At 32.3% G+C, this 13138-nt stretch overlaps 1 protein-coding gene across 1 annotated transcript in view; it reads left to right on the top strand.

Moving 5' to 3' along the window:
• Positions 1-13138, top strand: part of Sos2 (SOS Ras/Rho guanine nucleotide exchange factor 2) — a 103369-nt gene that overhangs the window by 15672 nt on the left and 74559 nt on the right. Inside the window, exons 2-4 of the mRNA XM_047540218.1 lie at positions 8310-8435; positions 9961-10092; positions 11796-11960. Of these exons, the coding sequence (XP_047396174.1) occupies positions 8310-8435; positions 9961-10092; positions 11796-11960 (423 nt within the window). The remainder of the gene's footprint in view (positions 1-8309; positions 8436-9960; positions 10093-11795; positions 11961-13138) is intronic.

Genomic DNA, 13138 nt, shown 5'->3' with positions numbered 1-13138 from the left:
TTCAAAGATAAATCTGACAGTGTACTAAAGGAATTTATTTCTACATTGTACTTGAAACTCAAATGTTAGTTCATTGAACAAATGTACTAGCAAGACTTTTTATTCAATGGTAAATGTGGAAAACTGAAAAATATAAATTAGGAAATAATATTTCTATAACTTGTCAAATATACTGTTTATCAGAATAAAGATAATTTAAAGTTAAAATGCTTCTGTGATTCTATTCATGTATTTATAGTTTTATGACTGTACTATTTACAGCATACGAGTAAGGAAATACGTCTGGCAATTTGAAAATATGGTGTAACTGAAATACAGGTCTGACCTGTTAATCTACTGCTAAAGACTAAAAATTATTTTAATTGCTCATTTTCTGGCTAGTCTTTCAGAAAAATTTGACACATGAATTTGTTCTGATGTGGTAATTTTATGTTTACTATCTCTTAGGGTGTAGAGAGAATAAATACTGTGGAAATGCAAAGTATGGCTACCTTTCATTGTTAACTTGATATCCTGTGAGGGTATCTATGGGTGGAATTTTAACATTGCATATTTGTTTTTGTGGGTGCTTTCTTATTTGATATTAATTAAAGAAGTTTGGCATAAGAAATTTTAATCCTTATTGTTGAAGTTGCTTTGCAAATTATCTACTGAAACCATAATCACAGAAAAAAAAATCTTCCCTGTTAGACATTATTTTAATTCTTATATATAGTCATTTTCATGGAGTTGGGCCCTGACTTTTTTTAGGGAAGGATGTTATATGAAACAACCTTATGAAGTCCAGTGCTTTTTATATGAAAAAAAGTCTCTTTTATTCCATTAACCTTTAAGTGTATAACTTAGATATAATTAGGTTTCTTCTTGTCTTATTAAAAAAGTACAGGGTGTAAGAGGAAATGGTTATTTTCCCAAATTCAAAACCTAAGAAACATATTATAAAGCTGACTTTTTGAATGTTAGTTCAACATATAATTTATAACTGCCTTATTTAGACTCTTCTTATCCAGACCTCTTCAAAGAGTAATCTTCACTTTTCTTTGACCTTCCTTTTTCATATTCCTCACTTCATATTATTTTTCTTAATCATCTTTGTATTTTATCAAAGCTATTTATGCAAGTAAAAAGATAACTATGTTTGCTTTCTTGAGACATCCACTTTTAGCTTTTCAAAGTGCCTTGTTTTGTATTTACTTTTATATTTTCAAGGAAGATAAAATTTGCATATTGTTTTTCTTGATTTTTCTGTTTTGGGCTGCATCCGTTGAATTCTTTTCATGGAAGGAAAGAATATTCTTGTGTTTTCTTCAATACACATATACATTACCCACTCCAACCACACACCTTACCACAGACTTACTTTCTGCCTCCCCTGCTCATGATTATATGTTTGTTTTGGTTGGGTTAATATTAAAAGATTTCATTATTATGACTATTGCTGCTCTTTGTATTAAACCACTTTTCTTTGCTAACGTTTTGCTTTTACTGGTGTTAATAATTATCTTGTTTTCTTATTCAGTTTTTTTGTGTATCGATTCTCAAACTCAGTCTTTCTACCAATTTTCTAAGTATTCTCTCAGGATTTTTCTTTCCATCAGGCACTCTATCAATTTTGTTTTCTTGAGACAGTTTTTCCCAGAGCCTTCTGACCTGAATCTGGACTGGTGACATTTCTGGTTATTGAATAGTTTTCATCCTATAATTTCCCTTCATTTGCATTCCTTTGGCCTTTCTTCCATATTGATTCCTTCATTTCTTACATCCCAGATTTTTCTCTTGATTTTTATACTCATTTTAGTGTAGTACAACCTGCAGAGGCTTAATGAGAAAGAATATATGGGAGATAAGATTTTTACCTTGTTATATCTATGAATATCTTTACATTACTGTGACATATGATTGATAAGTTGTTGGAATCTTGAATTATGCTTTGGAAATCATTGTTGTTTATCTTCTAGTGTTACTATTAAAGTCCAGAACTAGCTCATATCTGCTGCTTGTATGTAATCCACTCTTCTTCCCTCACCTTGTAGGATATTCTCTGAAGCTCTCACTCTGTGTGTGTGTGTGTGTGTGTGTGTATGTGTATGTGTATTGAATTCAGGAGCACTGTTCCCTTGATCTATATCCCTTGCCATTTGTTTATTTTTATTTTTCAATTTTGAGACAGTGTCTCACTGAGTCGCTGAGGCTGACCTCGAACTTGTGATTCTTCTGCCTCACTCTTCTGAGTAGCTGGTATTACAGGTGTATGCTGCTATGTCTGTACAGAATTCTGACATTTTAATTTTTTTCATTGAACTGGATACCAGGATGGTCATTTAGACTTATTTTATTGATAATTTCATCCCTCGATTTTCTCTTCACCTGATGATTCTCTTTTTAAATCATATTTATGTTGAATTGTAACTCAATCAGAAAATGCATAAAGGATAAATATACAATTTAAGGAACACCAGTATTTATCGCCTAGCACATTATGTGTTAGAAGACAGCACACTGTTAGCATTTTTCTCATTATATATCTCTCTAAAAGCTAACCCACTTTTATGGTAGCCACTGCTTTTCTTTTTAATTTTTTCATCTAATCAGATGTCCCTAAATACCATAGTTCAATTTTGTCTGATCCTGAACTTTGTGATTGGAATCCATCATATGTGTTCTTTATATCTGGCTTCATTCTGTTAACATTATTTTGAAGATACATCTGTGTTTTATGTGAGTTTCATGACTACTGTTAAATCTTTTTTTTGCTGTACATATTCCATTGTATGAATATGCTACAATGTATCTATTACACTGTAGATGGATATTTGAATTTTTTCCCAGTTTGGGAAGTATAACTAATAATGTATAAACTTACGCACTTATAACTTTTAAACCTCTTGGTGTATGTCTTCAGGTAAACGTGTGAGCTCTTTTCTCTAGAGTAGTGATATGTAATAGGAATATAATGTGAACCACATATAATTTAAAATTCTCTTCAAGCTACATTTAAAAAGTCAGAAGGGACAGATGAAGTCAATTTTAATAATATGTTTTATTTAGCCTAATAAACATATAATCATTTCAGCATGTAATATATATAAAAATTAAGATATTTGGTATTTTTTACACTACATATTTGAGCTCTGGTATGTGTTGTATATGCTTTAGAGCCCATTTCAATTCAGTGGAGCTACATCATAGGTATTCATTAGCCTCACGTGACTACTGTGTACTATATTGGATGCATGACTCTAAAGAATATATACACAGTCATGATGGGACATGTTCTGAGAGATGCATTGTTAGGTGATTATGTCCTTGTTTGAACATTGTGGCGTATACTTATACAAACCTAGGTGATATTGGTTAATCACTTACTGTAACTCTTAATACATACTCTTTTATAGTAAACTTATCATTTTTGCTTTTTAAGAGATGGGGTCCTGCTTAGGCTGGCACCAATGTCCTGAGTTCAAGCAATCTTCTTGCCTCAGCATTCCTCCTGCCTCAGCTCCTGAGTTGCTGGGACCGTAGGTGTGTGTCACCACACTTGGCTGTGAACTTTTTAAATAAGTAGCAAGAACATACTCCAAAATAAAAATAAAAAGTATAGGATAGTAAATATACAAACCAGTAATATAGTTGTTGATTATCATTATCAAATATTATGCACTTTTCAGAATTGTATGTGTTATACTTTGATATGACTAGTAGAATGGTAGGTTTGTTTACACCAGCAACACCACAAACATATGAGTAGTGTGTTATGTTCACATCAGGACAGCTTTAACCTCACTAGGTATTAAGACTTTTTCAGTTCCATTATAAGCTTTTTCTTTTTCTTCTTCTTTTTTTTTTTTTGGTTGTGGTACTGGGAGTTAAACCTAGGGGCTTTATACCACCAAGCTACATGCCCAGCCCATTATTATTATTATTACTTTTTTAAATTTTAAGACAGGGTCTTGCTAAGTTGCCTAGGCTGACCTCAAACTTTCAGTCCTCCTACTGCAACCTCTCATAGCTGGAATCGTGGGCGTGCACCACTGCACCTGGCTAGTTCCTTTATAATCTTATGGGATCACTGTCATATGTGTGATCTGTTGCTGACCAGAATGTCACGTGGCTCATGTCTGTGTATAATGACAAAGTTTTTGAAAGCAGTTGAACCATTAACACTCCAGTAGCAGTGTATGAGAGTTCTTATTGCTCCACATAATCACCAACATTTGATACTAACAGACTTTTAAATTTTACTGACTGGTGAGTGGGTAATAGTTTTCAATGAGTTGCATTTCCTTGTTTACTAAAGAGCTAGAGTACTTTCGTATGTTCAGCTATTTAAATTTCTTCTTTTGTGAAGTGCTTGTTAAGTATTTTTTGCCTTCGTTTTATTTTTATTTTTACTTTGCCGACAGGAGATCAAACCCAGGACCTTGCTCATGCTAGGCAAACACTCTACTACTGAGCTATGTCCCTTATCCGCACCCCCATTTTTTTTTCTATTGGGGTTTTGTTCATTTTTTCTTATTGAAGTTTTAGAAGTTCTTTATATATTCTGGATATGAATTATTTTTTTATATGTGTCATATACATCTCCACCTCCATAACTTACCTTTTTACTTACTTTAAGGCAGCTTTTGATGAATTGAGTTAAATGTACCTCAAGTGTTAGCCCTTCCATTTACAATTAGTAACTTATGTGTTCTATTTAAGAAGAGCTTTTCTATCCTAAGGTCATGAAGATATATGTTTACATTATCAGAACTTTATTAAATATGTTTATTTAATAGGTTTGAAATCCAGCAAGTACTGATTTTTGTGTAAAGTATGAAGTAAGAATCTAGTTAGATTTTTTTCCATTTAGGTGTCTAGGATTAGATTTTTTTCCAAAAAATTAGGATTTTTTTCCATTTAGATGAATGGTGTTCAGCACCATTCATCTGCGTGCCCTACTTCTCCACAGTCTACGCTCTGCCCTACTCTAGTGTGTGTCACTTGTGTTGTAGATCAGAGTGTGTGTGTGTGTGTGTGTGTGTGTATAATATATATGATCTTGCTTCTGAATACTCTCATCTGTTCCATTGATCTGCTTGTCTATCCTTATGCCAATACCATTGATTATTGCAGGTTTGTAGTAAATTATAACACTAGAAGAGCAAATACTTGTCCTTCGTTAAGCATATGTGATCTATTTTCTTAGCCTTTTGCATTTTCTGTATTATTTCTGAAATTATCTTGTCAATTTCAGAAAAACAACCTGCTTGATTTTAATTGTAATTTTGTTAACTCCATGTGGAGAATTAATATATTTACAGTATAAAGTCTGATAATCACAAAGGTATTCTCTTTCATGTCTTTAGAACTTCAGTTTCTCTTAATGGTATAATTTTCTCCTGAGGGGTCTTTTTCCATTGTAAGATTTAGTCCAAAGTACATGATATTTTTTATTCTATTACAAAAACTCTTACTTGAAAATTTTATTTTCTATTTTTGTTGCTGGTACATAGAAATGAAAGTTTACTTTTTATGAATTCAAATAATTTATCTGTACAATAGGTTTCTCTTGTATGGGTGTATTCGTCTGGAGTCTCTAAAGAAACTAAACTAATAGTATACAAATACACACACACAGAGACAGTTAAAAAGAGATTTACTTTAAGGGAATTGACTCATGCAATTATGGAGGCTGAGAAGTCCAAGATCGGTGTTTGGCAAGTTGGAGACCCAGTGTAGTATAGTCTGAGTCTGAAGGGCCATCTACCAGGAGAGCTGATATGAGTCCACTCTGAGTCCTAATCCAAACACAAGACTGATGTCTCACTTCAAATACAGTCAAATAGAGAAATAATTCTTTATTACTCAGCTTTAATTATGTTCAGGTCTTTAGTAGACTAGTTGAGGCCACCCACATTGGAGAGGGCAATTTGCTTCACTCATTCTACCAATTTAAATGTTTATCTTATCTAGAATCCCTGCCAGATACTCAGAAATAATGTATAACCAAAAATATCTAGGAAACCCCAAATCAGCTACCACAGGGACAATCAAATTATCTGCAAATTAGTTTCTTCCTTGCCAATTCTTAGACTTTTCTTTTTGTCACTTTACTGCATTAAGCAAAATCTGTAGTATACTGTGGAATAGAAATAATGATAGCAAATATCCTTGCCCTTTTCCTGTTCTCAGAAGGAAACTTTCCTTGTTTTAGCATTAACTTTGATTTTATTTTACCTTTTTTGTTAGATATCCTTTGCCAAATTAAGGAAGTTCACTGAGAGATTTTATGATGAATGTTGAAATTTTTTCAGGTACTTTTTCTACATCTGTTGAGATGATATTATTTTTCTCTTTTAATCTGCTAATATATTGAATTACATTACCTGATTTTCCAACATTAAATCAGCTTTACCTTCCTGGGTTAAACCAAAGTGGTCATGTTGTATATAATATTTTTAAATATATATTATGGAATTTAGTTGGCTGATTTTTATTTAGGTTTTGTTTCTAGGTTCTTGAGTGCAAATGGCCTGTAATTATCATCTTTCTTTTTGAGTGTTCATATCAAGGGTAATCTCAAAATGAGTTTAGAAATCTTAGTGTTTTTCTTTTTTTCTGTGTGAATTTGCTTAAGATTGTTGCATTTACTCCTTAAATGTTTGATCAGTTTGTCAATGAAATCAAGTAGGCCCATATAATGAACTATAATATTGAGTTCCAAAAATTTCAAAATATTGAAATTATAGAAAGTATGTTTTGACCACATGATTATTCAACAAATCAATAAAAAGATAACCTAAAAAAATCCCATATGTTTAAAAGTTAATAAATTTACTTGTACAGTCTAAAATATATTAGAAAGAAATAATAGAAATTATAAGTTCTTTTGAACTGGATGTTTACAAAAATATATCAGAATCCTTGGATTTTGGGCTGGGGTTGTGGCTCATTGGTAGCGTGCTTGCCTAGCATGTGTGAGGCACTGGGTTCGATCCTTAGCACCACATAAAACTGTATAAATAAAGGTATATGTTCATCTACAACTAAAAATTTTTTTTTCTGGATTTGAGAAAATGATCATATTAAAGAAGAAAAGTTGAACAATAATGAGCTAAGTATTCATCTCAGCAAGTTAGCAAAAGAACAGAAAAAGCAGAGGAAATAATAAAGATGGAGTAAAAATAAATGAAACATAAAATAGAGAGGATCAATGAAGTCAAGAGTCGATTCTTGAAAAAATCAATAAAATTGATAAACTTTTGAGATACTAAATCAAGAAAAAGAATGAACATACCAATAACATTAGCAACAAGAGAAGGGACTTCATTATAGATCTCATAAGACTTACAGAATATAAGAGACTATAATGCTGTATTTTATGCTAATGTTTTTTGTGCTGATTTTGTTCAAGAATAGATCACTCAGGAAATGGTAAAGCCTAAATCATAAGGCATTCATTCATTGGTATTCATTGGTTTCATAGTGGGTACGTGATCCAGATGTGAGGGAGAATTTTGTGCTAAATTTTGAGAATTAGATGAAATAGTAAACTTCATACTGTTTTCTTTGTGGAATGGGTTTAATTACTATTCAATTTTTAAAAATAATTATGAGACTATTAAAGATTTCTGGGACATTTTGTTTCTTTGTCAGTGGCACTGATGTCCTTTTAATACCATGCCATGAAAAGTTTAAAGCAATATGTAAGTTCTGTTAACAAGTATTTTTAAGACATCTACCCTATTGTAGGCACTATTACTTACTGTATTTCTCATATCCAGTCAAACTGGACTATTTTTTAGGATAAACTACTAGGTTTTAGCTGTAGTAAATTTAAAAACAAAAAGGGTTCAGCATAATTAGGTTCTGACAATAAGCAACATATGCCATTATAAAAGTTGAGTAGCACCTACTTCATAAAGCATCTATATAATTTATATAGTAATATGTTTTTTCAGAGGTACCTCTATTGCTGGGATTCATGACCTAGTGGATTTATATTAGTTGGCTTCAGGGTGTCCATGATTCCTTTGAAATTGTATAGAAGTACACACACACATACATGTGCTTTTTGGTTTTAGGGAGAAGAGCACTCAATGACCTTTCCACAGATTTTCAAAAGATCCAAAAAAGTATGAAGAACCACTGCTCTGTGGGTTAAGGAAAGGTTACATGGATCAATAAATAGTTTTTCATTTTGATTTATTTTTGTATTAGAGTAACTAACCATCCTAGCAAAATATTAATTATATCTAAGATTCACTTTGTTTTTTTATATTTTGTATTATTTTACCAGTACTGTAACTGAGAACTTTTATTTTAAGGTTCAGGAACAAGTTCATCCCAATCTCTCAGCTAATGAAGAGTCTCTTTATTATATCGAGGAATTGATTTTTCAGCTGCTTAATAAATTATGCATGGCCCAACCAAGGACTGTTCAAGATGTTGAGGTAAAAATTATTTTGTTATTTCAAAAAGCCATGGAATTACTGTACAAATTAAGTTTCATATATAGATCTATATTATTCTAAATTATTGTGGACACTAAAGCCACTGAAATTATATGAGATATATATGGTCAGTTTTGTTGTTGTTGTTGTTTTTGGGTACTGGGGATTGAACCCAGGCATGCTTAACCACTGAGTCACATCCCCAGCCCTTTTTATTATTTGTTTTGAGACAGGGTCTCACTAAGTCGCTTGGACCTTGCTAAGATACTGAGGCTGGCCTTGAACTTGCAGTCCTTCTGCCTTAGCCTCCCGAGTTGCTGGTATTATAGGTGTGTGCCACCATGCCCAGCATGGTCAGTTCATTTTTGACAAAAATATCAAGGGAGTTCATTGAGGAAAGAAAAGTTTTTCATTAAAAAAAAAAGACAGTAGAACAACTGGACAAATTTATGGTGCAGGGGACCTTGAAATCTATCTCATACCAGAGACAAAAATTAATTCAAGAGCAATCAGAGCCTTAGAAATAAAAGCTGAAATTAATAAAATTATAAGGTTTCTAGAAGAAAATGCCAGAGAATATTTTATTAATCTGGGATTAGGCATACTTTTTTGAGGGGGATTACCAGGAATTGAACTCAGGAACCCTCAACCACTGAACCACATCCCCAGCCCTATTTTGTATTTTATTTAGAGACAGGTTCTCACTGAGTTGATTAGTGCCTTGCCATTGCTGAGACTGGCTTTGAACTCACGATCCGTGCACCTCTGCACCCTGCTTTTTTTTGTATTGGGGATTGAATCTGGGTGCTCTACCACTGAGCTGAACTTTAAATAAATACAATGAAAAAATACTTTTCAGTAGCTAAATTTGCTAAAATTTGAGAATATAATTTTAAAAGTAGGAAACTTTGCTAAATTGAATTTTGATTCACATGTCAGTAATTCTCATTATTTGTGTCAATCACTGGTTAAATTTAAGATTAGGTGAACCATAGAGGCTTGGGTTATTTTTGCCAAAGTCTGTATTTCCATTAGTATTCTGAGGTTCCACACCCAAATGATTCTGTGGTATGTTTTTATAAATTCTCTTTACTTAAAGTGCTAAGATTAGCAAAAGAAGAATGCATAATAATTTATAATAATGAATTAATAACTTCTGCTAAGTAAATAATCTTAACTCTTAAAACCTAACTTAAAATCACTGATATTCTATTTCATGTTAATGTTCTGTACATTTTTCCTGTTCATCTTTTTTTACTTTTGCAGTACTTTGTATACTAACTAGACAAGTGCTCTCTCACTGAGCTACATCCTCAACCTCCAGCTCATCTTAAATTATGTGGAAAAATCTTGATAGTCCTATTGGCCTTTTTATAAACATAAAAATTTATTTAATGAAGTAGATAGAACATATATCACTGTTCTCTGTTTGCATTAAAGATAATGTTAAAGTTGAATTTTTATGAATTTTCTCTTTGTGAACACTTCTCTTAATTCTACAATGGTATTGCAATGATCTGAACAGGAACGAGTTCAAAAGACCTTTCCTCATCCAATTGACAAATGGGCTATTGCTGACGCACAATCTGCCATAGAGAAACGAAAACGAAGAAATCCTCTTTTGCTACCTGTGGACAAAATTCATCCTTCATTGAAGGTAATAAGAGTAAACTTTTGTGAATTCTTTAACAAATAATGATTTATACAGCATTGGTGTATTTATGTAGTATTAATGTATCATGGTCTGTTAGTGGATATGTGCACTTACATGTACATTGTACATATATACACATATGTGTACAAAATAAAAACAGAAGTTGCCAGTATACATCAGTGATAGAGCTTAACATGTGTGAGGCCCTGAATTCAATATTCAGCACTGTCTGCCCCAAAAGAGCAAAATAAAAATAAATGTGTTCTGATTAATTAATCAGGATTGCTTTCACATAATATTAAATGTTAATAATAGTGAGAATGCATTGTGACGCTTTTGTGGTATTTTCCAATAAATGCTACCCTGACTGGTTCTTGTGTATTTGGCCATGATTCTTAAGCTTTTGTGGATTGAAAAAGTATATATAATATCAGAAGCTACTGTGAATTCATAAATATTTTAAAATAAATCTGTAATACAGATATTTCCATATACTTTGGAAAAGCAGGCTAGAGAATATTATTTACTCTCTAGAATATGCTTGTTGTACATGGATTCAAAGACCATTTTGAAGAAATTTCAAGAACACCCCCCAACACAACACAGGTACACATGCTCCCTTCCAGTACAAACTATTTTTTTTTAATTTATTTTTATTGTAAACAAATGGGATACATCTTGTTTCTCTGTACATGAAGTAGAGACATACCATTTGTGTAATCATACATTTACATAGGGTAATGGTGTTTGATTCATTCTGTTATTTTTTCCTTCTTTCTTGCCCCCTTCCCACCCCCCCCCCCATTATGTGTCATCATCTGCTTATTAGCAAGATCATTTGTCCTTTGGTTTTTTGAGATTGGCTTATCTCACTTAGCATGATATTCTCCAATTTCATCCATTTGCCAGCAAATGCCATAATTTTATTATTCTTTATGTCTGAGTAATATTCCATTGTATATATATATACCACAGTTTCTTTATCCATTCATCAATTGAAGGGCATCTAGGTTGGTTCCACAGTCTGGCTATTGTGAATTGAGCAGCTATGAACATTGATGTGGCTGCATCACTGTAGTATGCTATACAGATTCAATGCAATTCCAGTTAAAATCCCAGTGACGTACCTTACAGAAATAGAGCAAGCAATCATGAAATTCATCTGGAAGAATAAGAAACCCAAAATAGCTAAAGCAATCCTTAACAGGAAGTGTGAAGCAGGGGGTATTGCAATATCAAAACTTCAACTATACTACAAAGCAATAGTAACAAAAACGGCATGGTATTAGCACCAAAATAGACAGGTAGATTGATGGTGCAGAATAGAGGACATGGACAGTACAAACTATTATAATTAGGGAATGCTGGTTTAAAACAAGATCCTTGAAGAAAGGAGATATTTGTCAGATGGGTTTTAGATAATGTGTTAAGAGGTTTCAGTGAAGTACAGCCCAGAATTTCTATATTAGAATCAACTATTCTTGTTTGATAAGAAATCAGATTTATTCGATTAGATATCTTTAAAAAAATTGTTTTGAAGCCCATAACACTGGAACTAAAAGGTAATTTTATATCCTATGACACCCATAAGTTGAGACATTTGACTTATAGCAGATTTTTTATAAGCAAAAAATAGGAATTTTAAGTATTTAACTGATACTAGACAGTGCTTTTTTTTGGAATTAAATTATTTATTTTTTCCACAGGAAGTTTTGGGGTATAAAGTGGACTACCATGTGTCCCTGTATATTGTTGCTGTACTAGAGTATATATCAGCAGATATTTTGAAATTGGCTGGTAATTATGTTTTTAATATCCGACATTACGAAATATCTCAACAGGATATTAAAGTGTCAATGTGTGCAGATAAGGTAAGTGTTAAAAGTTATTTAAATTGAATAATAGCATGTGTCATTTGTGCCTCAATTTTTAAATATATTATTATCTTAGTAAATTTTAAAATTCCTGATATTTGAAGACAGAAAAATCTTGGCTTTACAGAGTAACCATATTTCCATGTTTTTAAGCTATGTCAGGGTGGGTGGGCAGTTTCTCTTTTTTCCCACCAAGAATCTTTTACCTATAGGAAAAAAACATACAAAGTTTCAAACCTCTTTAAGAAAAGTAGCTTGAGTTTTATATTTTAGAAGGAGAACATATAGAGTTCACTTTGGTACTTCTAAGTACAACTAATTTTGAAGAACATACTTTGGTTTCACAGGATAGTTCAGTGGGACACAGGCAGAGAAAAAGGAGTTTGCAAAGCCAAATTACTCCCTTCTGATAACTTTTTGTTTACATATCTGTCTTCCTTCTTGGCTATAAGCTTCTTAAGGGAAGAAATTTAGTTCATTTCCTTCTCTCTTCCTTTTCTTCCATTTTCACTTTTTCTTATTTTTCTTTTTAAAATCAACATTTTTGAAGTGCCTGTTATGTTCCTGAGCACTGTCACTGTCCCAAGTAGGAAAGATAAAACATTAATTTAGCAACCCATGTTTTAGAAGTAATTTATTTTAGTGTGAAATAAAACTGTTGTAAACAAATAATTGCAGCACAATGTGTTTTAAGCTATTACACTAATAAATCCAAGGTGGCACAATATAATTTAAACTATTACACTAATAAATCCAAGGTGGAGTCAAGAAAGTAATCAGGGGGAGGTCTGGAAGACCTAGAAAGACCTAGACCTAGAAGGTCTAGAAAAGGTGCCTAAACTGGTGCCTCTAGAGCCTGCCACATGCCAGTGGTTCTCAACCTTGACTGCACATTGCAATTACTAGAAAGCTTTTAAAGAATACTGATGCCCACACCTTACCCTCAGAAATTTAAGTGGCCTGGGTTGGATTGCCAAGCTTCACTATTTTTTGAAAACATCCCTGATTCTGACATGTATACACTTGAGATACATTATAGCATACCATAATTTTAAAAAATGATTTTTCACTTATATTTTATTTTGAAAATTTCTTATCTTTTCTGTCATTCCTATTACTTCTAAAATTATGACAACATATTTTTGGTTACTTTCAGAGTGTCTCAGGATTATAGA

Source organism: Sciurus carolinensis, chromosome 2, assembly GCF_902686445.1.
Source record: "Sciurus carolinensis chromosome 2, mSciCar1.2, whole genome shotgun sequence".
NCBI lineage: Eukaryota > Metazoa > Chordata > Mammalia > Rodentia > Sciuridae > Sciurus > Sciurus carolinensis.
Note: the sequence above shows the minus strand (reverse complement) of the source record. Positions and strands in the feature narration are given on the sequence as shown.